At 55.2% G+C, this 26,145-nt stretch overlaps 2 protein-coding genes and 1 long non-coding RNA gene across 3 annotated transcripts in view; all 3 read left to right on the top strand.

Moving 5' to 3' along the window:
* Window positions 1–17,157, top strand: part of NUGGC (nuclear GTPase, germinal center associated) — a 31,872-nt gene extending 14,715 nt beyond the window's left edge. The window contains exons 7-26 of the mRNA XM_087703530.1: window positions 892–1,960; window positions 2,400–2,625; window positions 2,818–3,030; window positions 5,014–5,220; window positions 6,177–6,358; window positions 7,070–7,185; window positions 7,498–7,574; window positions 7,691–7,810; window positions 7,968–8,151; window positions 8,951–9,084; window positions 9,298–9,498; window positions 10,835–10,983; window positions 12,673–12,832; window positions 13,009–13,117; window positions 14,188–14,321; window positions 14,607–14,718; window positions 14,988–15,193; window positions 15,431–15,639; window positions 16,869–16,968; window positions 17,146–17,157. Of these exons, the coding sequence (XP_087559656.1) occupies window positions 892–1,960; window positions 2,400–2,625; window positions 2,818–3,030; window positions 5,014–5,220; window positions 6,177–6,358; window positions 7,070–7,185; window positions 7,498–7,574; window positions 7,691–7,810; window positions 7,968–8,151; window positions 8,951–9,084; window positions 9,298–9,498; window positions 10,835–10,983; window positions 12,673–12,832; window positions 13,009–13,117; window positions 14,188–14,321; window positions 14,607–14,718; window positions 14,988–15,193; window positions 15,431–15,639; window positions 16,869–16,968; window positions 17,146–17,157 (3,920 nt within the window). The remainder of the gene's footprint in view (window positions 1–891; window positions 1,961–2,399; window positions 2,626–2,817; window positions 3,031–5,013; window positions 5,221–6,176; window positions 6,359–7,069; window positions 7,186–7,497; window positions 7,575–7,690; window positions 7,811–7,967; window positions 8,152–8,950; window positions 9,085–9,297; window positions 9,499–10,834; window positions 10,984–12,672; window positions 12,833–13,008; window positions 13,118–14,187; window positions 14,322–14,606; window positions 14,719–14,987; window positions 15,194–15,430; window positions 15,640–16,868; window positions 16,969–17,145) is intronic.
* Window positions 17,158–17,398: 241 nt separating this feature from the next.
* LOC106546990 (uncharacterized) lies at window positions 17,399–19,135 on the top strand. Its single transcript, XR_015695583.1, has 2 exons — window positions 17,399–17,942; window positions 18,278–19,135. It is a non-coding gene; the product is annotated as an uncharacterized LOC106546990 (long non-coding RNA).
* Window positions 19,136–23,103: 3,968 nt separating this feature from the next.
* Window positions 23,104–25,462, top strand: HGH1 (HGH1 cochaperone). Its single transcript, XM_014064008.2, has 6 exons — window positions 23,104–23,673; window positions 23,756–23,856; window positions 23,933–24,031; window positions 24,136–24,227; window positions 24,869–24,991; window positions 25,085–25,462. Exons 1-6 carry the CDS (start codon window positions 23,123–23,125, stop codon window positions 25,223–25,225), a joined length of 1,107 nt encoding a protein of 368 aa, XP_013919483.2. The 5' UTR covers window positions 23,104–23,122; the 3' UTR covers window positions 25,226–25,462.
* Window positions 25,463–26,145: the final 683 nt, after the last annotated feature.

The raw sequence follows: 26,145 nt of genomic DNA, 5'->3' as shown, positions 1-26,145 counted from the left end.
GTAGAGTGGGCTGCCTGTGTCTGTCTGGCAGGCCCTCCTCCCTGCCTTGATGGAGGCCGTTGCGCCTTCCTTGCCCATCTTGCTCAGCTGGGAGTTAGGTACGTGATCAGCAGGTCCTGAACCCCAAGGACCCACAGGGTTTAAGGCGGGGGGGGGGTTCCGGCCTTGGCCCTCTTAAGGCCTGGGGACTTCGAGGGCCAGGATGCTGGGAGTTAGAAGTCCAGAGGTCTGGAAGTGTGTGGAGACCCCGGAGGGAAAGGGTGGGAGAAACAGAATTTCCGAAGCCAGAAAAACGGGACAGGAGAGAGATTTTAGCAGTTAGCAGTTAGACTTATATACCGCTTCATAGGGCTTTCAGCCTTCTCTAAGTGGTTTACGGAGTCAGCATATCGCCCCCAACAACAATCCGGGTCCTCATTTCACCCACCTCGGAAGGATGGAAGGCTGAGTCAACCTTGAGCCGGTGAGATTAGAACCGCTGAACTGCAGATAGCAGACAGCTGAAGTGGCCTTCAGTACTGCACCCTAACCACTGCACCACCTCTGGCTCCCTTTAGTGAAGAACCTCTCATCTTCCCCCTGAAAACAGAACTTTTTCCCTCCAAGGGGCTGCTTTAAACCCCCAGGGAAAGAGAATTTCTACCCTGGGCGTTGCGGGAGGGGCTCCAGTGACGGCTGCTTAGTTCCTCCTGAGCTAGTCCTAGAGGTGGGGGCCCACCTCTGACCGGGGGGGGGCGCGAGGGGTGATCTCCCACTCAGGAACAGTCTGGCTTTCGCTTGCTGGTCCTTTTCCAGCCAGGGGGAGGAGAGGGAGGGAGGGCAGGGGGAGGCTTTGCATTTCTGCTCCTGGCAAACTGATCCTTGTCTCCCTTTTAAAATATCTTCCCACAGATAAGAGGGAAAGTGGCCCGAGGGAGCCATTCCGCCAGGATCCCTGGGAATCCAGCCCCGAAACCTCTCTGCAGTCAAGTGTGGCTCCTTGTGATCCTCCAGTGAAAATGGAGCTGACCGATGAAGAACCTGATGGCCAAGATGGCAGGAGAAAGGAGCCTCCTCCTCCTCCTCCCTCAGGAAGACCCCCTGTGGCCTCTGCCCTGGGGGCTGACAGTCCTGAGGAGGGTCCTTCCATCCCTCGCCCCCGCCCGACTCCTGCCCAGGGGGCCGCTTTGCTCCTGGTGAAGGAAGAAGCTGTGCAGGAAGACGAGGCGCTGCCCTCCGTGGGGGCCGAGTCCTCCCTCTGCGCTCCCTGCCCCTCCCAGGCTGTGGAGCTGGGCTCTCCTGGGAAGGAGCTTGGCAGGCCTGAGGGGGGGGCAGGACAGGCCGCCTCCCACCAGGCCCCCCAGGAAGCCCCGTGGGTCCCGGGCACTTCGGCTTCTTTCCCAGCCACCGACGCCTGCGGTGATGGAGGCCCCCGCAGTGCCTGGCCTTTGCAGGGCGATGGGTGCCCCCTCGGACGGAGTCCCTTGGCAGGCACAGGGCTCCGCTCTCAGGCCCCCCAGGAAGAAAAGAGGCGGCTTTGGCCTCTCCTCTCGCATCCCCCATCTTCTCCTCCACCCTCTCCCTCCGTCTCTCAGCATTCACTCCTCCCCAAAACCTCGGCAGACGAGCAGCCCGAAGGCCCCCGGGCCCTGTCTGACTTTGGGGGCGGAGCGCCCGGCATTCCCTGCCAGTCGGAGGAGGCAGGGCTGGCGGAGCCTTCGGATGCCGAGTGTCTGCGCGTGGCAGCCGCTGTCTCCTCTTCTGCACCACCCCAGGTCCAGGAAGGGGTCTCCTCCTTCAGGGACCCTCCTGCTCGGACAGAGCCCCACAGCAGCCGCCTCTGTGGAAGAGCGGCCGAGTGGGCGTCCTCCGAGCAAGACGTGGCCTTCCAGCTGCAGGAGTGCCAGTCGGTGCTGGCAGAAATCCTCCAGGCCTTGAGTTCGGTAGAAGGCGTTGACGAGGCCCACGTGGAGAAATGGAGGTATTCTGTTTTAGTCTTTATTAAAGTAATTTACACACACACACACCCAAACTCACTCATGGTTCACTCTCTGCACCAGCAGACCCCCCAACCTCCCCTCTTGGCAGAGCAGCAGGGAGGGTGGGAGGGGGGATGGTTTTCTGGGAGTGGCAGGTGTGCAAGAGCGAACAACATGATTTGCACCAGCAGCAGGCACACGCCACTCAGGCAACTGGAACTGCGAGCGCAAGTGCCCGCCACTTGTGAGGCCCCGTTCTACACCTGCACTAGAGTTCCCCAGCCGGCCCATTCTGGGAGTTGAAGTGCAGCTGTCTGAAAATTGTCGTGGTTTAGAAATACTGAGATGGACAGGTGGGAGAGGGAGGGGGCTGGGTGGGTGGGTGGCGCCAGGTGCCAGGGCATTGCTTGATTCTCCCTTCCCCCCTGCCCCTCCTTCAAGGGACCAGATTGCTGTCCTCCAGAAGGCGACCAAGATGCCCCAGACCCACATAGCCCTGGTGGGGAACACGGGGGCCGGCAAGAGCTGCCTGCTCAACGCCCTGCTGGACGAGGAGGCCATGCTGCCCACCTCGGCCATGAGAGCCTGCACCGCAGTGGTGGTGGAGATCGCCAGGGGCGCAGAGGGCAGCCCGTATGAAGCCGAAGTGGAGTTCCTCTCCCGGGAGGTAGGCGCCGGGCTGCCTCGGGCAGTGCCTGCCTCTCCAGGGCCAGGCTAGGGGGCGACCCGCCTTGGCGGTGGCCCACCGGTCTGAAGGGCCTGGAGGAGCCTCTGGGCATTTCTGGGCTTGGCCACAGCTTCTCCAGCTGCAGGGAGGACATCTTCATCCCGTCCCCTCTTCTCTTCTTCCGCACCCCAGGAGTGGAATAAGGAGTTGGAGGCCCTCCTGGAGGACATGAAGGACAAAGCCGGCAATCTGAAGAGGCGCTGCCCGGATCGCAAGACGGAAGCCGGGGCTGCCTACAGCCGGGTGAAGGCCGTCTACGGGAGAGTGGACGAGCTGGAGAAGCTGGAGGACAAGCAGGGGGTGACCCAACATCTCGGAACGGTCAAGCACATTTATGCCGAGACAGTAAGCGAAGCTGCTGCCGGGGGCTCCCCTGCCCGAGTCCCTGTGCAATTGCAATCAGTTGTATCAATTGTATATTGGCAATATATGAATTCTTTTTTCTCTTTTAATGTGACCATTTCAAAACAAGCCCTTTCTATTAGTTTCCTTCCCTAACTTCGGTTCACATTATTGTCTTGGAACTAACTTCACAGTTCTATATATTATATAGATATAATATATAGTATATATATTGTAATGTAATAATGCTCGGCTACCTTGTGACTTTAAAAGAAATGCACCAAGGATTGTTACAGAGGAATTGGATTTGCAAAGGAAAACACACACTTTTCTTCTGTACATCTTTCTCTGCTTATACATTCTTGAGAGGTCTCGCACGGGCACAGCGCAGATTCCATTCTTTGTGGATGCCTCCTTTCCTTCTACCTCAGCTCAACAGCTCCCAAGCCTCCAGGCAACCCTGTTATTTCAAGGCAATCAACCCACTTGAAGACAGTCCTTCTTTTCCTGGGCCTGGCCACCCCCCAGGCGCTTCTGGGGCATCTCCCTTGTGGCCTGGGGTGGAGATGCTCCTGAGGGTCAGACCTCACCCCGGGTTCTCCCAACTTTCCACATATATACGTATGTATGCATGTATGTATGTACGTACATACATACATACATACACACACACACACACAACAAGACCAGCATAAATATAAATATACATATATACAACATATACATATATATATATATATATATATATATATATGTTATATTTGTGCTGATAAATAATATATACATACATACATACATACATACATACATACATACATACATACATACATACATATATATATATATATATATATATATATATATATATATATTTAGAGTCACAACCCCTGGTAAGCCCCAATTATGGGAGGAAGCTTACTGCTTCGATTATCTGTCAATTGGCTCGTCACAAGAGTCCATCATGACAGAAACCCAATATTTTTACTGCTGCCTTTGTTATATATGTGTTTTTTATTTGTGGGATTGGGTTTCTGTCGTGATGGACTCTTGTGACGAGCCGATTGACAGATGATGGAAGCAGTTAGCTTCCTCCCATAATTGGGGCTTACCAGGGGTTGTGACAATATATACCTTCTTCCCTGGCTTCAGCTGATAAGGAGGAGACCTGTTGCTTAATGGCTAAGACGTTTGCCTAAGATGCAATACAGCACAGGTTCGAATCCCAGTAAGGGTATGGCTAGCTGATGAGAGCTAAATAGCTTGAAATAGATCTATACTAGTCTCCCTTTATTTATTTATCAGCACAAATAAAACACACACACACACACACACACACACACACACACACACACACATACATACATACATACATATATATATATATGTTATATTTATGCTAACAAAAAGGCAACAGTAAAAATATTGGGTTTCTGTCTGGATGGACTCTCGTGACGAGCCTAATGACAGAGAGTGGAAGTGTGACCTTCCTCCCACACTTGGGCATACCAGGGGTTGTGACTTTAAGTATATATATATATATATATATATGCATGCATGCTGTTTATATTCAATGAGATGGGGAGGGCTGAGCCTTGGAGCGTCACATGCTGAAACGGCCGCGGGCTCCCTCTCGTCTTCTCTGCCACCGTTGACTGGACTTCCCGATTCAGGAAGCCGCGGGGCCTCCAAGGGAGGGTCTCACCTCTGCAGCAGACCCCCAGAGGTGGTCCCAGAAGGGTTCCAGGCTTTCTCGGAGAGACTGATCTGGGTGGGGTGCGTGGCGCTCCTTTCGTCTAAGTCCCACCAGAGTCACTGGGGGGGGGGGGTCCTGAACCACGTCCCGGCTGCAACACAAATGAAAAGGTTGATTTTGTACAAAAGCGTTTAAACGGTTCTTAAGCTAAACTATCTTTGCAATGCAAAAGTTCTTTTAAACATTTAAAGCCTGAAAAGCTGAATGTTCCTGCTTGCTGTCTGGATTTCTAGGCCGCAGACTTCCGTATGGAAATTGAGAAGTTTATCGATTCTCGCACCGACCATTTGCGTGAGATGAAAGGTGGGGAGTTTTGGCCCATCGTCAAGTGTGTGAGGATCCGGGTGGCCAAGGCTGAGGTTCTGAGGACAGGAGCCGTGCTGGTGGACCTGCCTGGGACCCGAGACTCCAACGCGGGCCGGGACACGGCGGCCCAAGAGGTAGGCACTTCTCCTGCTGGGGGGGGGGGCACCGTCTTCCCTCTGCGGGTGCCGGGGGTGCTCCAGCTTTCAGCTTCATCGCCCCGAGTGTGTTAAGTTCTGAGAAGGGGCTGCAGGGCCTTTTGTGTCTTAGAACACCTTAAGGGTTGTGTGACAGGCAGTCCTTGACTTGCGACCACCATTGAGCCCAAAATTTTGGTTTCTAATTAAGATGGTTGTTAAGTGATTTTTTCTCCATTTAAGACCTGTCTTGCCATAGTTGTTAAGTGAATCCGTGCAACTGTTAGCTTAGCAGTTGTTAAGTGTGTCTGGCGGGTCTAGGACTGTTCTCCTGGCACCCTTCGCCACCCCTTTTTTGCCCCCAGGGTCCAGCCCCCAGCCATCCACCTCTGTCGTTTCTCCTCCGCTGAAAGGAGCCCAGCTGTTGGCGACGGCCAATGGGCCCCAGCGTCTTCAGGCCCTTCGCCAGGGGCCGTTCGGAGAAATACTGCTCACCCCGGGTGACAGTTCACCACCAGCCAATCGGAGGAAGGGGAGGGAGAAAGAGACCCCTCAGAATAAGCCTGCAAATATCATGGTCCTCCACACTACCCCTGCTAAATACGCACCCCTCATTCTGTCGCTTGAGAAAAAGGGGGGGGAAATGAAGGAAATGGTAATTCCCTCTCCGGCTTCCTCTTTCGCTTGTCAGGAACTTGCAAATGGTGATCACGTGACCCACTGACCGTCATAAATATGAGTCAGTTGCCAAGCGTTTGAATTTTGTCATGTGACCATGTGGAATTCTGCAACGGTTGTGCGAAAAAACGTTCACAAGTCACTTTTTCAGTAACTTTGGTCGCTAAACAATCTGTTGTACACTGAGGACTACCTGTGGTTATTTTGGGTGTGGCCAAGCCCAGAATATGTTGGACGGGAAGAAAGGTGGCTTCTTCTTCTTCTTCCCTTTCCTCCAGTACCTGAAGGACTGCAATGCGGTGTGGGTGACCGCCAGCATCACTCGAGCCGTGGACGACAAGACGGCCAAAGAGCTGCTGAGCGCCAACTTCCGCCGGCAGCTGTTTATGGACGGCCTCTACGGGAGCCTGGCCTTCGTCTGCACCAAGACCGACAGCTTCAGCATCACGGACATTGTCAGGTGGGCCTCTCTCTGCCCTGGCGGGGGCTCCAGCAGGCAGGGAGGGAGGGAAGCGCTCCCCCCCCACAAGCCTCTTCCACCACCCCCAGGGTACTTCATGTCGACTGTTGGTCTTGGGGTGTAAAGGCCGCCTCTGGGGTGAAAGCAGGGAAGAGGGTCACCTGCCTCTGGAGATTCTCCGTCATCCAGTTCAGGCTTTTTTGGGGTAAAGTTGCTTTTCCAAAAGGCAACTAGACTTTCTTGGCTGTTTTTCCTGAAAATGTTTCGCTTCTCATCCAAGAAGCTGAACTGAATTTTGAAATCTGAACTTTTTGGGAACGGAAGAAGCTTCCGGGATGAGAAGGGAAACATGTTCAAGGGGGTTAAAAGCCTAAGAGATTTCAGGCTCACCCTGCAATTACTCTGGGATGTCCGGCCATTCTTGGCTGAGCACAGGAGGCCTTAAAGCAGTGGTCTCCAACCTTGGCAACTTTAAGACTTGTGGACTTCAACTCCCAGAGTTCCTCAGCCAGCTTTGCTGGCTGAGGAACTCTGGGAGTTGAAGTCCACAAGTCTTAAAGTTGCCAAGGTTGGAGACCACTGCCTTAAAGGAAGGGGTTTTTTTGTGGGGGGGGGGGGGCGCTTGGGCCCTGGGCTGGGCTGAGAAGCTCCTAAAGCGGAATTCAGCAGCCAGGCGGCTCTCAGAAATATTCCTTCCCCCAAATGTTGCAGGGACCTCAACCTACAAGATCAGATCCGTCCCCTGGAAGAGGAGTTGCAAGAGCTGGAACGCCAGAGGACTGAAGCCGAAACGGAGAAGAAGCAGCTTTACGCACAACGGCAGCAGCGGCGGCATGAGGTACTCGTCATCCGTCCCTCCTCCGCGGTCAGCCTGCAGCTGGACTGTTTCTCTGAGATACGGCCGGTGGCTAATAGAAACGGCTATCAGTTCCAGGCTGGTTCTTCCTCCTGTCGCCCTCAGGACCAATTCAGTTCCCTGTGGATGATGTTTCCTCCCTGGAGAACTTTTAAACTGGGGCGCACTTAAAAGGAGGGTGGGAAACCTCACGGGGTCCCTTTCGCCACCCCCAAAAGAAATGCACTTTCCGAGCCCCACTCGAGAATTCTGTGCCCACCTGCAAATCGCCTCCTTTCCCTGCAGCCAGTGAGGAAGGGAGGTGCGGACGGAGATTCCGCCTGGTTTCAGAGACATGACATCTTGGAGAAGGAGTTCAAAGTAAGCCCCCCCCTCCCCCTCCAGGAGGTCAAAGTTAGAAGCCCGGTGGGTGGGTGGGCGGGTGGGTTTCCTCCCAGGGGGTGGCTCACCTTCTCCCTCTGCCCTCTCTCGTCTAGATCTGTGCCTTGCAGAGGGAGAAGGAGGCCAGGCTCCGGGCCATCAGCCTGATTTGCGTTCAGGCCCGGAATGCATTTTCCAAGCAGCGGATTTTGATGGACTTCAGCGCTGGGCTCCAGGTAGGAAGGCTCCGTGCCGGAGGTCGGGAGGAGCTGCCGCCTGGCATGGCCACCAAAGCTTTGGCGGTGCCCCTTTGCCACTCTCGGCAAGCCTTGTGGAGGGAGGCGTCTTGTCTCGATCGGCCGGTAAGAGCGGGCCACGCGTGGTCTTGTGCAGGAAGTGTCCAGGAGAGCTGAGGGTGAAGAAGATGGTGAAGAAGAGATGGACGAGGGGGACTCGGCTGGGGAGCAGCCTGCTAATCTGGAGGTTTTCACGGTCAGCTCTACGGAGTATCTCAAGCTTGGTGGGAAGTTGCTCTGCAATGGTCAGCCTCAAGTTTTCCATGACGTGAAAGACACAGGTATGTCCCAGGGATGTGTGTTTGTGCAGCTCTTTCTACGTGGTTTGCGGAAGGATTTAGGGACCGGAAGGATTGAGTACTTAGGGATTGTTACAGCGGAATGCCGCGGATCTGCCTCTTTTGCTACCGTTTCAACTGATCAATCAGAATAGAGCTGGAAGAGACCTTGGAGGGTGTGAGATGATATTCCAGGGGGTGTTGTAATTATTTACTTTTGTAAGGGGTGCGAGAATAGACCAGAAGCATTCCAAGGGTGCGGGGAATAGAGAAGGTTGGGAACTCCGGCCTTAGGAGGGCTGAGGAATCGCCAAGGAAAAGGCCTCCACCAGCACTGGCCAGGAGATCTAGTGGATCTAAGCAAACTCCACACTCCTTAGCTTTGATGATGTTACCCAGTTGGACAATGAAACATCTGAAAGCAGGCAACCGAAAGCAGAAAGCGCCAAGGGCTCCAGAGCTCAACCCTGAACTACAGGTAGAACAGGGGGTCTCAACCTTGGCATCTTTAAGATAGCTGGGCTTCTGCTCCCAGAAGCCCAAAGTCATGGGTGGCTGGGGAATTCTGGGAGTTGAAGTCCGCATGTCTTAAACTTGCCAGAATTGGGCAACCCTGCTCTTAAAGAGTTTTGGCACGTAACCTTGCACAATATTAGGGAGCAGAAAATACCAATTGCTGAGGATGAGATGCTTCCACAGAGAATGGGAGGCATCGGCAGGTTCCTCGTGATCTTCCCAATAAAACCTTCAATTGAGTCCCTTGTAGATGGTTCACACTCTCTCTCTCCCTCCCTCCCTCCAGAGATTCCTGCGCTGAAGAAGTTTGCGATGGACACAGCGCTGAAGCACAGCATGGTGGCGACAGAGAAGGTCATCCGGGACGTAGCTCGTGTCCTAAGCCAAATGGTGAATTATCTCAACAGCCAGAGAACACAGGTAGGAGCAGCACTGAACACGCTCCCTTCCCGGAGAAATTTGGCAGTCCAAATCTTGGCTGGAAGGGAATAACAGAGTTGGAAGGGACCTCGGAGGTCTTCTAGTTCAACCCCCTGCACAAGCAGGAAATCTTGTACCATTATGGACAATGGGCTGTCCCGTCTCTTCTTAGAAACCTTCCCTCTCCTCCCTCCCTCCCTCTCTCCTTTGCAGGCCGATGCTCGCCAGGCCCAGGTGCAGGAGATGCTGCAGCAGGCCCTGCAGGGCCTCCCTGCCCTCCTCCAGGGGGTCCTCACTGCCAGCTCTCAGGACCTCCGGTATGCCTTTGATGCCCTCATCCTGGGCAGCCTGCAGAACGGCGCTGAGAGTGCCAAGCAGCGCTGCGAGGCCATTGTCAAAGGCTGGGGCTCGCCGGTAAGTGCTTCTTTTCCCTCGGAGCCCCCCTTTCTTCAGGGATGCAGCCCCCTCCCAGGAAACGACCCCGAAGCAGCGGGCAGGGGGGGCTCTGTTCCAGACATGAAGGAAAGGGCTGCTGCTGCTCCCAGGAAATGATGCTGGAGCTTAGAAGGCCTCAGGGAGGGTCCATCGGGGATCCTGCATGGAATTGGGAGGACCTGATCCATTTTGGGAATCTGGGATGGTTTTTAATCTGTAAATAGAACAGAGCTGGAGGGGTCCTTGGAGGGCTTCCAGTCCAGCCCCCTTCTCTGGCAGGAGACCCTCTACCATTTCAGGCGGCTGACTGTCCAGTCTTTTCTTAAACACCTCCAGGGTTGGGGCAACCACAACTTCTAGAGCAGTGTTTCTCAACCTTGGCAGCTTGAAGATGTCTGGACTTCAACTCCCAGAATTCCCCAGCCAGCATTTGCTGGCTGGGGAATTCTGGGAGTTGAAGTCCAGTCATCTTCAAGCTGCCAAGGTTGAGAAACACTGCTCTAGAGGGAAGCTGCTCCATAGGTTGATTGCTCTCACTGTCAAAAAGTTTCCAGGTTGAAACTTTCCTTGATCAGGTTCCATCCATTCTTCCTTCTCTGGCCTTCGGGTGCTTTGGAGAATAGCTTGACTTCCCCTCCTCTCTGGGGCAGCCCCTCAAATATTGGAAGGTGCTCTCCTGTCTCCCCTGGTCCTTCTTTTCTCTAGAGCGGCCGAACCCAGATCCTCCGGCCGTTCTTTGTATATTTTAGTCTCCAGGCCTTTAATCGCATTCGTTGCTCTTCTCTGAACGTTTTCCAAAGACCAAAAGTGGGTGCAGAATTCCAGCTGTGGTCGGCAGAGTAAAAGGCACCAAGGGCCTCTTCCAATTAAGCGTTGTTAAGCCTCCAGCGGGCTGACGGCCTCCGTGTTTTGAGACCATCCAGAAGGCCAAGTGGGTCAGACTCCCTTCAAGGGCTGCGTGTGTGTTAATATTCCCAAGGAGGAAAGGCTGCGTCCGTTCTCCTTTCTGGAACTCGTAGAAAAGTCCAGTGACTTTCTTTCTTTCTGGCTTTTGCTGGGTTTTTGCACAGGAGGGGCTTCACTCTGCCCCCCAAGATCTTTTGGGGGGGGGGCTTCTCAGGCCATTGAGGGAAGCCAAGGTCCACATTTGCCCTCTTGTTAGTCTGGAGTTTCTGCTTCCACCCTGAGCCCTGGATACGCATCTGTCTCTGGAGTCCCTCCCTCCCCCCCCCAATCTGTGGGCTCCACTCAGGACTTGAATGTGGGGAGGGTGGAATGGGGTCTCTGACGGAGGCCTCTCCCCCACTCCCTGCAGGTGCTTGGCTACCCCCACGTGACCTATCGGGCGATCTGCAACCACCGTGGCGTTTACACCTCTCCCAAGTGCCACTCTGTGGATTTCAACAAAGAACTGGCCGGGCCCCTCCTGAAGGTCATCTCTGTGGCCTGGAACGAGGTCTTCAGGTAGGTTCCCCCCCCCCCAGCAGCCGCTGTCCTTCCTCTGAACCCTTTGGCCCATCAGAGTGGAGAAACTGGACAGGAGGCCAAAGGCTGCCTCTCTCCAATCATCGAGGGCATCACATTCTGTCCTGGAGCACCAGCTTGGTCACCCCCCACCCCCAAAAAATCTCTGCTTCCAGGCACTGCCTCCTCGCTTGTTCCCCCTGGGAGGAGATAAGGAGGCCCCCAACAACCTGTGTGGCCAAAATAATTTTGATAATACTGCTCCCTGTCCTTTTAAAGCTACGAGACTCCTGGCCTTCCTCTTCCTTTTATGACGTAAGCCAATCACAAAAGGGATAAGTGAAATCAAAACAGTTATTAAATAACTCCAAATATTATATATATATAAAGTCTTGGTGTGTTAAACATAAACATGCTTACTGCTCTTGGCAGACCACATGATAACAGAGTAACAGATTGGAAGGGACCTTGGAGGTCTTCTAGTCGAACCCCTTTCTCAGGCAGGAGGCCCTGTAACATTTCAGACAAACGGCTCTCCCTGTCTCTTCTTAGAAGCGTCCAGTGTGGGATCCCCCACATGATGGAAAGTGTTGGTCCATTGTAATCTTGAGAGAGAGAAAGAGAGATGATATAGTTTTTCCCCAAGGAATTGCCAAAATATAATAATCTTGAATTAGTCTGAAATTATATCAAATAAGGTGCTTGTGCAGAGAAATTAGAGGAAAGCCCATTTCTTGCTCTCACAGGCAAAGTGAATTAAATCCTAGGGATAACCTGAGGTCCAAATCTCTGTCTCTGGATGTTCCCTGAATTCCCGAGGTGCTTCCAGCTGTTTTGGGGGGCTTTGGGGGGATTGATGGGGCTTCCTTGTGGACCCAGCATTTCCAGCTCAAAAGCAGAACCTAATTCCTGCCCAGGAAGGGCTGGGTTGAGGGGACCTCCTGCACCCACATTGAGTTGAGTTTATTAGTTTTGTATGCCGCCCACTCCCGAAGGACTCCGGGCGGCTTACAATAAAAGGGGAAGGGGAATAAATAAGACAATACAAAATTTAAAATACAACATTCATAATTAAAGTGGGGCTGGATACTTCAACAGCCCCAGGCCTGCCGGAACAGCCAGGACTTAGTAGCTTTACGGAAGGCCGGGAGGGTAGTGAGGGTCCGGATCTGAACGGGGAGGTCGTTCCAGAGGGCTGGAGCTGCAACAGAGAAGGCCCTCCCCCGGGGGGTTGCCAGCCAGCATTGGCTGGCAGATGGAACCCGGAGAAGGCCAAGCCAGTGTGATCGAATCGGTCTTTGGGAGGTAATTGGCAGGAGGCGGTCTCTCAGGTACCCAGGTCCGATGCCATGAAGGGCTTTAAAAGTAACAACTAGCACCTTGAAGCGTGTCCGGAGACCAATGGGCAGCCAGTGCAGCTCGTGGAGGATGGGTGTAATGTGGGTGTACCGAGGTGCACCCACAATTGCTCGCGCGGCTGCATTCTGGACTAACTGGAGTCTCCGAACTCTCTTCAAGCGCAGCCCCACATGCCAGGGACCCCAGCCCCTCCCATTGAGGGCTTCCAGCAGAGGGCTGCTCTTTGTGGGAAAGGGGAGGGTCCGGGCCCTCCCTGCACTCTCGGAGCCTGGGCGCTGCTCCTGATGGGCTGCTGGGGCCCCTGGCCACTCTTCCCCCCCCCCTCCACAGCTCCAAGCTGCTGATCTCCATCGAGGCCTTCAGGGCTGCCCTCCTGGACCAGCTGAGCTCCTTCTTCAGAGGCCTCAAGAAGAAGCTGCACCCAGACGGTCCGGTCGCCAGAGCCCTGTGTGCGATTCACACTCAGCAGATGGAAGCCGCTCAAGCACGGGTGAGGCGGTGGAGCCATAGGGCCTGCCCTTTGCCACCCCCGGGACCCCCACGTGGGTCCCCAGGAGGCAACAGCCGGGGCCTTATAAGGACGGGGCCATTGGGAAGAGAATGGTGAGGGTCCCATTATGAGAAGGGGGGACTGACGGGAGTTTCCCCTCCCTCCCTTCCGTCCAGCTGCTCAACTTCACCCTGGATCAGGTGACCTCCATTACAAGAAAGCAACGGGCCGTCTCCCGGCTCTTGATACCGACGATTCAAGCCAGCATGGAACCAGCCTATGCAGGTGACCTCTGGCACAGGGGGGCTCCCATCACCTGAGGGTTCCCACTCGGGGGCTGCAGGGAAACCCGGAGGTTGGCCTGGAGGAATCCGTTCCTTCCCCTTTGCCCGCAGGGCTGGTTTTTTGCGCTCGGGGGTTCAGGGAAGCTCCAGGGGGGCGGCAGAGGCTGTTTCCGCCCTCCCCAGGCTCCTACAAAGCCTCCGGAGCCCCGGGAGGGCGGAAAATGGCCTCACAGAAAGGCTGAAGTCAGCTGGCCAGCGCAACGCTTCGCGCGCCCTAACAAATGGCTCCGCGTGGCCCCTGTGCAGGCGCGTCAGAGGTTTGCCATCCCGGGCCCAGGGCATAAATCCAGCTGTAATCCCAGCACAGGACAGAAGCAGCTCCCCTTGTATCCCTGGGCGCACCGGCCCTCCTCCAGGGATCCAGTGTTGGGGGGCCCTGGGGAGGAAGAAGGAAGGGCGAACGGGGGGGGGGCGCTCTGATCCACTCGCTCCAGCCGAGGGACCCGGTTGCTCCGCTGAGGCACAGAATAACCCGCCAGGGTAGCTCCGTGTTTCTCCATCCCGGCCCTTTTAAGAAGCGTGGACTTCAACCCCCAGAATCCCCCACTCCACAGACAGGAAGGTTTCTGCAGGCGGAGCAACGTTTTATGTTGCTAAGTGAGATTTGTTGCTAAGTGGGCTTTGCCCCACTTTACAACTTTTCTTCCCACGTTTGTTGAGTGAATCATCACTGCAGTAGTTAAATTAGTCAAACGGTTGTTAAATGAACCTAGTTTCCGCGTGGACTCTGCTTGTCGGAAGGGGGTTGCGTGCTCCTGGGACGCTGTGACCGTCACTAATACGAGTCAGTTGTCCAGCATTCAAATGCAAACCACATGACCATGGAAATGCTGCAACAGTCATAAGTGGGAAACACGGTCGTAAGTCCCCTTTTTTAGTGCCGCCGTAACTCCGAGCGGTCACTAAGCAAAGCGTTGTAAGTCGAGGACTGCCTGGCGCTAGCTGGTTCCCCCCCCCCTGGGGGGGCAGGTTCATGGCAGGGCAGGACCGACTGGTGACATCACTTTGCAGCCTGCTCCCAGCTCTCCGGCCCGGGGTATTTCCGAAGGATGAAGGAGGAGATGGAGCAGTTCGTCCACCTGCAGAAGGAGGCCATTTTCCACTCGGCTGTGGAGAAGATGCGGCAGCAACTGGAGCGCCTGCAGGTGAGGCTGCCCCCCCCAATGGCCACAGCCAGGGTCTCTCCTCAGGGTCTCTCCAGGCATCTGAGCCAGAGTTTCCAGCAGATACCTTGAGGCGGAGAGGGTGGGGTGACCCCTCTGCCCCCTCAGGGCCCAGCTGCCCCTCCCGACCGAGTGAAGGCCGCAACCCTCCCCTCTGGGCGCTCGGCCCTCCCCCTCCTTGCTGTTTGGGGAGGGGAGAGGGCCTTGGCCTGACCGGCTGCAGGGGCCACGCTGGTCAGGGGGCTTCACTCCAGCTTTCCCTTCCAGCAATCCATCTACTGCAGCTTGCAGAGCGTGGCCCAGGAACTGGCCACGTCCATCAGGATGCAGTTCGAGCCGCTGCTGAGGCCGGTCCGGAGGAACAAGGAGATCCTTCCAGGTAAGGCAGGCCCCGCCCATCTGCAGAGCTGGCTGGGGAATTCTGGGAGTTGAAGTCCACAAGTCTTAAAGTTGCCAAGTTTGGGAAGCACTGAGTTAACAGAAGGGGAAGCAAATGGACAGAAGGGAAATCCAAATCAAAGCGATGGGTGGTGGGACTCTCAAGGGAAAATTGCCCCCACGCACCTCCGACCGACTCCCGATTCTCCTGCTGGGACGCTGGAGCCCCGAGAGGCCTTCATGACGGGCTTTCATGCCGCCCTTTTCCAGCCCTTCAGCGTCTCTGTGCTAAAGTGGACAAGCTTTGCCAGCGCTCGGGGGTGGATTACCTGCTTCCCACGGCTCTGCAGCCAGAGGAGCGGCCTCCCGCAACGGAGGCCCAAGAGCCCGGCGGTGGGGATTGCGCCCTCTCTCCGGCCGGGTCCGTGGATGTCCGAGTCGGAGCCCTCCCTCTGCCCCACCTGGCGGCCATTGAGGTAGGCCTGGCATTTGGATTCACGGGGAAGAGCGGGAGGTTTTGGGAAGACGCCGGCAGGGGCCTTCGGGGGTTTTGGCGAGTCTCTTCCCCAGAACAACAACCCTGCGAGGTGGGTTGGGTGGAGAGAGAGGGACTGGCTCAGGTTACTCCACCGGGTTCCATGCTTAGGACTAGAACTGTTTTTAGGCCAGCACCTACTAGCAATTCATGGTTTGCTCCCCATTTTCCCTCCCAGCAGCAGAGCCTGGAAAGTGCTGAGCCCCCAGTGCCTTCTGCCCCTGAGCCCATCGCAGACCCTGGCACGCCTGGGCAGACGCCGCAAGGCCCTCTCCTTCTTCCCTGGCAGCCCCATGGCAGGAAGAGAGCAGGGGAGGCCGTCCTGCCGCAGCTGGAGAAGAAGACCAAGCCTGACCCCATGGCGCCAGCCGGAGTCCCTTGGCTGCCGTAAGTCCTTGTAGTTTGGGCTGAATTTGGAATGGGTTTGGTCTTCCCCCGAAGGCCGGAGCCCCCAGGCCAGGCCCCGATTCTAGCACAGTTTCAGTGAGAAGATGCTCCCCAACCCTGGAGGAGGTTCAGGATTAACATCCATGTTCAGCTGGGGTATGTGGGGGGGGGGGGAACACCTGTGGCCAAAGGCCCCCCCTTGTTTGCCTCACAACAGCAGCAGCTTTCCAGGCTCCCTTCAAACTGTATATAAAACTACCACTTTTGTAAGTCCTTAGTAAGGCCGCACTTGAAATCCTGCACCCAGTTTTGGTCACCATATTACGAAAAAATAACTTTGGAGAGAGTGCGGAGAAGAGGATGATTAAAGGCCTGGAGACTAAAACATATGAAGGACCGGTTGCGGGATTTCGGTTTCGCTAATCGAGTGACAGGCGCGGTGGCTCAGTGGCTAAGATGCTGAGCTAGTCAATCGGAAAGGTTGACGGTTCGAATCCCTAGTGCCACGTAATGGAGTGAGCTCCCGTGACTTGCCCCAGCTTCTGCCAAGCCTAGCAGTGCAGAAGCACGTAAAAAATGCAAGTAGAAAAATAGGGACCACCTTTGGTGGGAAGCGAACAGCTAACAGAGTCATGCCAGCCACATGAGCACAGAAACGTCTTCGGACAGCGCTGGCTGTTTGGCTTTGAAACGGAGATGATCCACCTCCCCCTTTGAGTTGAGAACGACTAGCACATATGTGCGAGGGGAACCTTTATCTTTATTTTTTTTTAATGTTTTTATTAAGCATGTTTCAACATTTACATCATATTTTCATATTACCGTTACCTTTAATCAAGTGAAAAGAAGGACTAGGGGGTCCATGATAGCAGACTTCTGGATTTTGAGGGGAGGGAGAGGAGGGGGTCAAGCTATTCTCCAAAGCTGGTCTCAGCCCCCACCTGCTCTGCCTTTGATCAGAGACCCCTGTGCTGGGTTTTTTAGCCCAATTTAGCCACAGAGAACAGAAGGCAGGAGTATTTATTAGTTATTTACTATGGAATTTTTTTGCCACCCATCCTGTATCCAAGATCAGCTTACAACATAAAAACATTAAAAGACATTAAAATGATCACAGCCGTCGGGATTAGGTGCCCCTAGGGGCGAAACAGGTTCGAGCATCAGTGGGAGCTGGGGAGAGTCGGAAGGGCCTGGCCTGGCTACCCCTGCTCCCTTCTGCCCTTCTCCAGGTGCAGCCAGAGGGCAGAAATGAAGCCCCCGTCCTGCACCGCAGCCTTCCTGGGGAGCTGCAGCCCAGGAGCCTCCCGTCCAGACGGCCCCCCGTGCCCGGTAAGGATTCGTGGTGGGCCCAAAAGCCGCACGAGGAAAGAGGCAGGCTCCCCGAGCCCTGGGGCGGCCTGGTGGGGTGGGAGTCCAGGAGAGAGGGGCTGCTTGGCCTTCCTTTCTGCATCCCCTTGGAGGAGGAAGGGGACCCTCTCCTTGGCTGCTTCCTGCCCCTCCTGCCAGCATCCATCCTGAGGCTGCTCATAGCGGGGAGGAGGAGATGGGGCACCAAGAAGACATTTGGGGCCAAGATGAAGGTGAGCTGTGGAGTAACGAAGGCAAATCACTCCTTTGGGGGGGGGGAATCCCAGGTGGGCAGAGTAGTAGGAAACGACTGTGTGGGGCATCCCTATTGCTTGGGGGGGTGGCTGAGAATGGCCTCAGCCACAGTTGGGAGAAACTCTTCAGGTTGAAGATTCACTTCCGAAAAAGCACAGGAGATAAATGGGGTTGGGGGGCGGCTAGAGGTGGGCATCCCTTTCGCTGGCCTCCCACCCATCCAGCTCTCCTACGCTCCCTCCTCCCTGGATGATGGGGAGACTGGAGGAGAACTGGCCTTCAACAGGAGGCCGGCCGCCTGTGGCAGGGGCTGCACTGGGGGGAGGCTGCTGCAGCCCCCAAGGAAAACGTCTCTGGTTGCTGGGGCCAGCCAGCACCAGCGGGCATTTGCCTGGCAAGCCAGCCCGTGTGGCCCAAGACTGAGGCCAATTCAAAGAGCCCAGTTTGGCCGGCAGAGTCTGCCATTGGGAGCAGATCTTGGAGAGAGAGGCCGGCCGAGATGGGCACCAGGGCAGCCGCTGTTGGAGGAGCCCAGCCAGCAGGGAGACGGCAGGAGGCAGCCAGGGGCAAGAGAGGGACTTTGACCGGAATGGCAGAGTTGGGGGCCCTCTTGGTTCCTCAAACTCAGGTGCTGATCTTCCCTTTTCAGATGGCCGAGGGCCCTGAGGAGGGGGAGCCGCTGGCAGTGCCCTGTTCCGCAGGTACGAGAGTCTTCGAATAGCTATTAGCTCTGCCTGCCCTGGATCCCACCTCCAGCAGCTGCTTTTGGGGAATCGGCCGCTCTTCTTCCTCGCCACCACCGAAGGGCCCCTCGGCTGCTCTCCAGAGTGCAGGGAGGCGGGTGGCCGCAGGGTCGGCCTCTTGGCACACGCCTGCCCTGGCCCTGGACGAGGAGGCTGGCCAGGCTCTGCCTCCCACGTCCGTCCCGTTCTGTTTATGGAGGAGAGATTCAGGGAAGCTCTTTGTTTTGGAACAGGCCACCTGCAAGTCTTTGGCCGGCAGGAGGTCTGATCCCCTGTTCTCTCACCCACCGCAGGGCTCCTCTGGGTCGCAGCCAGCCAGGGAAGGTGCAGGAAGCCCCCAAGCGCCACTGTGAAGGAAGAAGAGGCGAGTCTCCCCCCTGAGAAGACCCAGGTCCCCCGTTGGCTTTGAGACGCGGCTCTCCCACCTCTCTGGACACACACAGGCACCGCTCAAGCCGGGGGAAGGGTCCGAGCCTCCCCCCAGGTGGTCTCCTGGCTGCCCAAATCCTATTTCTGTGCAGAACCCAAGTGGCCTTCATCTCTCCCCTCCTTTCCCTGCAGAGCTTTGGCCTGGAAACGCAGCTCTTAAAGGGAGCATCCGGTGCTTCTCCTGGGCTGAAGTAGGCGGACGATCCCCATCACTGGGAGCTTAACAGGAGAGACCTAGAAAAGAATGGCATTGGGGGGGGGGGCGATGGTTACAAGCACGGGAAGAGGGCTTTGAAGCCACAGCCCCGTCTCCTGCCCACAGCTGCTGAAGGAGGAGGGGAAACCCCGAACACTGCCAGGCAGCAGCCTTCTGCCAATTCTCCCTGGCATTGAATTCTCTGCAGTTCTGAGTTCTGTGAATTCTCTAGATCAGCATTCAGTAAGTTTAATACAAGTGGACCTCCAATTCCCAGAATTCCCCAGCCAGCAGGCATTGAAGTCCACATATCTTCAAGTTGACCACATATCTTATGCTGCCATGGTTCTTGTTGTTGTTGTTATTAACCTTTATGTATAATCTAAAGGGGTTGCTAATCTTCCTTACATGGGTACCATTCAATGTTCATGTGCAATTATACTCATCATAACACTTTATATACATTAGTAACATCAGTTATTTAAGCTATATCTATTATCAATAAATTTTACTAGGTTTAACTAGTTGTAAATTATATTCTTCCATCTATCTTCCGTATCTTTCCAATAACAAAACAATTTCATATCTTCTGCCATTTGTGGTACTAATCCTCTAATCATCATCTTGATTAGCTTTGTATGGACTCCTCTTAGCAACTCGTTGCTTGTAAAATCTCATATAATCTTGATGCCCTCTTTCTGCTTCTTTATTCAGCTTGTCTTTGATTGTCAGCAGTGTTATCAATACTTTTGCTAGTAGAATTTCTTTCTTGGGAGTCCATCAATCCTTTAATTTTTCCCTCTTCTATATCCTGCCCTCTGGAATAAAATTCCTCTCCATTTACTTCCTCTTTCATTTCCATTCTTTCCATTTTCAGGAACAAACCAATTACCATCAATATCAGCAGGTTTAATCTCTTTATATTCATTTTCCACTTTGGTTTTTTGAGTTTCAATCACCCCGTCTTGCATTTGATAAACATCCTCAATTTTTTCATCGTATTTTATTGTTATGTGCTCTAAGTATTCCAGCTTTTGATCTATTATTTCATATATATTTGAAATACTTCTGTATTTCTGAAAGTATCTTTTGCAAGTTTGCCATTCTAACAAGCAACAGCTGCTCTGGCTTGGAAGGTTAATAAGATTAAAACATAGATTCACAAAGGAGGTTATTTGCACTTCAAAGGGCCATCTGTGTGTTTTCCTTCTTATCACCCTTTGTAGCTTGGCAGTAAAGCCAAGTCAAAAACAACCCGTGGAAGAACAAAAGCCTCTGAACAGCAGTGTAACCCTGTTAAAAAAAAATATTTTTTGTATCTTTGTAACTGGTATTTCAAATTAGAAAAAAGTTCAATCTTTAAATGAGTTAGAAAAATACCCACAGCAATGAAAGAGGAAGACTTTAGCCTATAAATTACAGATAATCATAAATAGAAGGTAGAAGAAGAAAACTTAATCCATCCATTTCAAAAGGCTTGTATAAATTCCATCCATGAAGATAGCATTTAAAAAGTAAGATAACCACTGTCCAAAAACCACTCCAAATTTAATTCCGCCGCTTGACTCTTCTATTCTTCAATTTAAATTAATTTTTAAGTATTTTATAGGCAGGCTCTTTTTAAAACAGTAAAAGTTCCTCGCCAGCTGGAAACACTTTCACTTTCCGTATCCTTCCGTTTTGGAGCTGCCCCGACTTCATCAGCCTTGGCTGGATTTTTTACCGCCGGCTTGAAGAACTTTTCTTGCTTCTTTCAGGGATTTTGCGATATCCCCGAGATCAGCAAGACGTATTCTTCCTCTTCACCGTCTCTTTGGGACGGTTTAAGTCCGATTGGACCACCCGGCAGCAAAAATATTGGCTGCGGTCTCAGAGCATAGAGACCACACCAGGGGTGGGTTCCTGCCGGTTCGCACCGGTTCTTGCGATCCGGTTCGTCAGTGAACCCGGAAGTAATTAACTTCCGGGTTCCTAGCTCCTAGCCCCTGTCGCTGGGTGCCTGCAGGGTTTTTCTTTTTAAAAAATGCCTCTCCGGATGATCTTGAAAACCTGCAAGCTTGCTTTGGAAGGGGGCATATGGGCAGCATTTTCCCCTGCCCCCCTCCCCGGGAGCCTGCAGTTTTAAACCAAGCCTTTGCACAGTAAAGAAAATCTCACGAGCCAGAGAGAAATTCTTACTTGCTTTTACTGTGAAGTTGCGGAAGTTTCCAAGCAGAGATGGGATGGGGGTTTTCAAGATCATCTGCAGAGAGGCATTTTTTAAAAAGAAAATCCTGAAAAGGATTTGGAGAGATTTGCAACTGGTCTTTGGTGGTGGGGGGATCCCCAAAACCAGAAGCACAGCCCATTCCCCCTCCCAAAAAGACTGTTTTCTTTTTAAAAACCCCTCTGCAGAAGCTTCTCAGTGGAATCTTCCAAGACTATAGGCAAGGAGAGATGGGATGGGGGTTTTCAAGATCGTCTGCAGAGAGGCATTTTTTAAAAAGAAAATCCTGAAAAGGATTTGGAGAGATTTGCAACTGGTCTTTGGTGGGGGGGGGGAATCCCCAAAACCAGGAGCACAGCCCATTCCCCCTCCCAAAAAGACTGTTTTCTTTTTAAAAACCCCTCTGCAGAAGCTTGAATTCCAGAACTCTTCCATGCCCTCCCTCCCCGTTTCATGGCAGCCGAAGCAACAGTGAAGCAGAGGCTGACACTCCTTGTTTAGGTAATTCTGAGGTGGTTGATGGTTCTGTGAGTGCCTGTCCTTTATAATTTTCCACGTTGCCTTGATGGCTTTTATTCCAGTGACTTTGTCTTCCCTGTTCTTAGGCTTAGGAAAAAAAACCTGGTTTCATTGGCAGTCTTTTTTTTGGGGGGGGGGGGGATTTTTATTTTTTGGGTGTTTTCCTAGCACTGTCATAGTTTGTGGGTGTGGGTGGGTGTGTAATGTCCCGCAGTTATCTATACATTAATAATGATCTAGTAATATTAATAATATCTAGTAATTAGTAATATCTAGTAACATCGTCTTGGCCACTCCCACCAGGTCACATGGGTGGCAAGCCACTCCCACAAAGGAGGCCACGCCCACAGAGTAGGTTCGAACAATTTTTGAAACCCACCCCTGGACCACACCCCATATCGTCGTAACTTTGGCTCCTCCGGCCTACAGTGGATTTCTTCAGTAGCTCTTGCTGTTTTGTTCTGAAATCTGTTTCAGGGTTCATCTTTATTAGGGTAACTTTGTACAATTACTGTAAAAAAAACTACAACATTGTTTCTAAAAAACCAATAATAGTAAAGAGAAGGACTGTGAAGCTATAAATGGTATAACAAACTCGCTGGATTAAAAGGCTACTTTATGAGCAAGGTACTATACTGAGTGTGGATACGCATAAAATACATTGGAATCCGTGACTGGTGAAATGGGAGAATGTGAGTCTCTGTGGTTCAAGAGTGATGCCAACTAACGTTTCAGGGAATGATGTTCAGTGCTGGGTTTCGTTTGGGCAAAACCTGGTTTGCCTGCAGCAGGCAAACAGCTGTGAAGATGCAACACAGCTGCATTAAGCAGGCAAGCAACAGGATTATGATTATCTGTAATTTACAGGCTAAAGTCTCACTGCAACAGGTTGCAACAAAGCCGTGGCGGTTGGGCAGGGCAATCCTGGGCAAAAGCAGAACCGGAGGGTAGAGAGGCAGAGCCTGTAGGTAACAAGGGGACAGTTGGAAAGGTCTTGGTAACCCACCTGGCGACCTTTGACCTCTCCGAGGCCAGCATGCTAGCTTCACAATCTCTTGGATGCAACCAGGGGTATATGAGGGTGGGCTGAGCCATCAGTTCCCACCTGATTCTGCCCCCTGGTGCCACTTCGGACCAATTCGGCTTCCTGTGGAAGGTTTCTCAAAGGGCATTTTAAGCAGTTTGCTTTTAATGGCTGGACGGGGCCACGGAGGGGGCGGAGGAGGGGGCTGCCAGGCAGAACCGTTCAAACTGGGCTCCCCCGTGGCGACGATGCAGGAGGAGAAGGGATGAAAGCAACTGCTGGCCTTGGCCTGAAGGGGAGATGAGGGGGTGTTGCACAGCCAATGCCCTACTTGAGACGGATGGAAACGGCGCAGAAAGGGCCATTAATCCCAATGCGGGATCCCGACCTTATAAGGCCAGACTGGGGAGCCCCTTGAGCGTCGGTACCGCGATCTCCTCTCCTCCGCCCTCCGATTCTGCCTGGGGGGCCGGCAGCCTCGCCCTTTCCCCGGACTCCTCCTGCGCTTCTCGCGGAGGGAGCCCGTCTCCAGGAGCGAGGGGGGCTCCTCTCTGGGTGTCGGGCCAAAGGCTCCCCATCATCAGGGGCTCCTCGGGGAAAGCGGGACTGGAGGAGGCTCCGCCGGGGATGCAGCCGGGAGCCGGACTTCAACTCCCGAGAGGCCACGCTCCAGAAGCCCGCTTCCGATTGGCTGAGGAGCTCTCCGGGCCCTCTCCCGCTCCGCCCCCTCTCCGGTCCCGGCCGCGGATTGGCGGAGCGGGGCGATGGCGGAAGGGCCGCCCAGCATGGAGGAGCCGGAGGCGCGGGAGCTGCTGGCCTTCCTCCGGCCCGAGGCCCGCGGGGACCTGAAGGGCCGCGCCGTGCAGTTCGTGCTGGGGCTGACGGGGGGCGTCGAGGGCCGCCGCCTCCTGCTCGCCCGCCCGGACTTCCTGGCGGCGCTGCTGGCGCTGACCGGCGAGCCGGAGGCGGCGCTGGCCGAGGCCGCCTTCCACGCGCTGCTCAACCTGGCGGCGGAGCCGGGGGCGGCCGGGGCGCTGCGGGAGGGGATGCCGGACCTGCTGCGCCGCCTGCTCGACCCCGCCTTTCCCCTGGCCACCCCGGCCTGCGCGCTCCTGGCCAACTGGTCGCGCGAGGAGGGCCCGTGCCGGGAGCTGCTGGCCGAGGTGCAGCGGGGAGGGACGGGGCTGGCGCCGCTGCTGGAGGCCTTCTGCGCGGAGGACCCCCGGCCCGGGGCCCCCTGGCACCACCTGGGCTCGCTGCTGGCCAACCTGAGCCAGCTCCCGGAGGCCCGCTGCGCCCTGCTCGACCGCTCCGGGTGAGGGCCGGGGGAGGGTTGCGGGGCTGCCCCGAGGGCTCCGGACACGCGCGGCGCGGCGGCTGAGCGGCTCTTCCCGCAGGTGCGTGGTGCAGAAGCTGCTGCCCTTCGTGCAGGACGCGGGCTCGGCGCTCCGGCGGCGCGGCGTGGCTAGAACGCTGCGGAACTGCTGCTTCGACCACCGTGAGTGCCGCCGGCCACGCTTGGGCTCTGGGCGAGGAGCGCCGGTCCCGCCTCGTCACGGATGTCTGCTTTTCAGGGCACCACGAGTGGCTGCTGAGCGAGCAGGTGGACCTCCTGCCCTCCCTCCTCCTCCCCTTGGCCGGCCCCGAGGAGTTCCCGGAGGACGAGATGGAAAGTGGGTGCCTTCCCCGGGAGGGAGGGAGGGGGGCGCACAGAGACCCTTGAGGGCTGCCCTGCCCTGTGCCCTCCGTTGACCCCCCCCCCTCCTGAACCCCCCAGGGCTGCCCCTGGACTTGCAGTACCTGCCAGCTGAGAAGCAGCGGGAGCCGGAAGCTGACATTCGCAAGATGCTCCTGGAGACGCTCCTGCTGGTGGGTGGGCGTGGCTGGGTGGGCGTGGCAAAGGGAGGGTACTGCAAAATCCCCATTCCCTCCCCACTCCTGGGCCAGCCGGAGGTGGCATCATGTGCTGGTTTCCGAACTACTGGAAACTTCTGCTACCAGTTCCTGTCAGGACCTGCTGAATTTAACCCCTGGCAGGTGGGCTGCAGGGAGGGTGCTTGGGGTCTGCTCTGTGCCTAGGAAACTGCCAAGTGGGCCCTGGAAGCGGCTTCCTCTGGGCCACGGGGCTCACTCAGATTACCAAGATCTCAAGGATCTCCCACAAACCCCTATGAATCGAGTCTCCCCCCAGTGTGTCCCCCTCTGCCCGTTTTGTGCAACTCTGGAAAGGAGGCGTCTTTTGCCTCCTGGCCCCCTCCCTTGCCTCAGCTGTGCTGTGGGGTTTGATGCCAAGGGAGAGGCCTGGGAGACACCCACCCACCCACCCCCCACCCCCAGCCTGCCACACTGAGCCAGGCTGCTGTATTCCCTTTCTGGCTTTGGGGAAGAGATCCAGAGGTTTCCTGTCCTCAAGAAGGTCCTCCTTCGACCCTCCCGGAGATGCAAACCCCCAGGCCAATGGCCTCCCTGTTAGCGGCCCCACAGCCAGTAACCCCCCCTCTCTTTGACAGCTCACAGCCACCAAGCCAGGGCGGCTCCTGGTGCGAGAGAGGGGCACCTACTTTGTCCTGCGAGAGCTGCACAAGTGGGAAGCCGACCGTGGGGTCCGCGCTGCCTGCGAGAAGCTCATCCAGGTGAGAGTGGGGTCAAGGGGGGCTCTGGGACCTTCCTCCCCTTATGAGGAGGGGGCAGGGGGTTTGAGGCCTCGGCCGGTTTGTCCTGAGCAGGTCCTGATTGGTGACGAGCCGGAGGCTGGGATGGAAAACCTGCTGGAGGTGGAGATCCCCACAGAGGTGGAGCAGCAGCTGCAGCAGCACCTGGACCAGGAGGAGGAGGAGGTGGAGGTCTTGCTGGGGGGAATTGCATGAAAGTGGAAGGAGCTCCCACCCTCCATTGGTGGGGGAGAAAGAACTTTCTTCTGTGTTGCTGGTCCTGGCATTTGGGCACCGAAATCCCAGCACCTCCTTTGCTGCCGAAGGTGCCCCTTGGCACTGCCCAGTGACTCTGCAGTCTGGGCGAGAGAGGGCTGGCATCCCTCCAGCCGCAGGAAGAGGGGAGTGAAGGGGGGCTGGAACTCCTCTCAATAAAGGCTGTGGTGCACTTTTCTTCCTGCCCTCCTGCCTCACTCAGGGAAGTGGGAAACTGACTGGCCGACAGGAGCTCCTTCTCCCTAGTGCCATGTTGTAGCGCACAGGTGAGGGAGCTGAGGTGCGCACGCTCTCTGATCTGCAGAGAAAAGGGGGTCTCCTGGATGCCAGCTCTACTGGGGGAGGAGGCAGCCCCTCTGCTACTCTGGAAGGGGCAGGACTACCAGTTTCCATTGAAACGGTGCAGGGCAAGAAGGGGCAGAGGGCATGGCGGAGGTCCTGGCTGCTTTCAGGGCAGGAATCCAGCCAGCCAAGACACCCCTTTGCTATTGGCCTCCTGCTGGAGACTTGCCTTCCCAGAGGGCGGGGGTGGGGGTGGGGCAGGAAGGGGAGGGTTTGTGGCAGCTGGGAGGACCAAAGGCACAGCTTCCATAAGGGGTTGTGGAGGGGTAGTTGGGGGTGGTTTGGTCACATGAAGGGATGCTTGTGTGTTTCAGAAGCCCTGAATTGGGGGTGGGGTGCATGCTTGGAGGAGGGACCCCAAACCAATGGGAGGAGGGAGGGAAGGCCCTCTCCCCTTTGGAAAAAGCAGGGAGGGGCAGCAGCTGAGGAAATGGGGAAAGCCAGCTTTAAGTTGGGGGGGGCAAGGGGGGGCTGGGCCTGGAGCAGCTGCTGTGGAGGAGGGGGGGCAAGGACCCCCT

This window comes from Thamnophis sirtalis, unplaced genomic scaffold (assembly GCF_051295495.1).
Source record: "Thamnophis sirtalis isolate CommonGarterSnake01/CBP01778 unplaced genomic scaffold, rThaSir2_p1.2 scaffold_2, whole genome shotgun sequence".
NCBI lineage: Eukaryota > Metazoa > Chordata > Lepidosauria > Squamata > Natricidae > Thamnophis > Thamnophis sirtalis.
The sequence above is the reverse complement of the archived record's forward strand: the minus strand, read 5'-3'. Positions and strand labels throughout refer to the sequence as shown.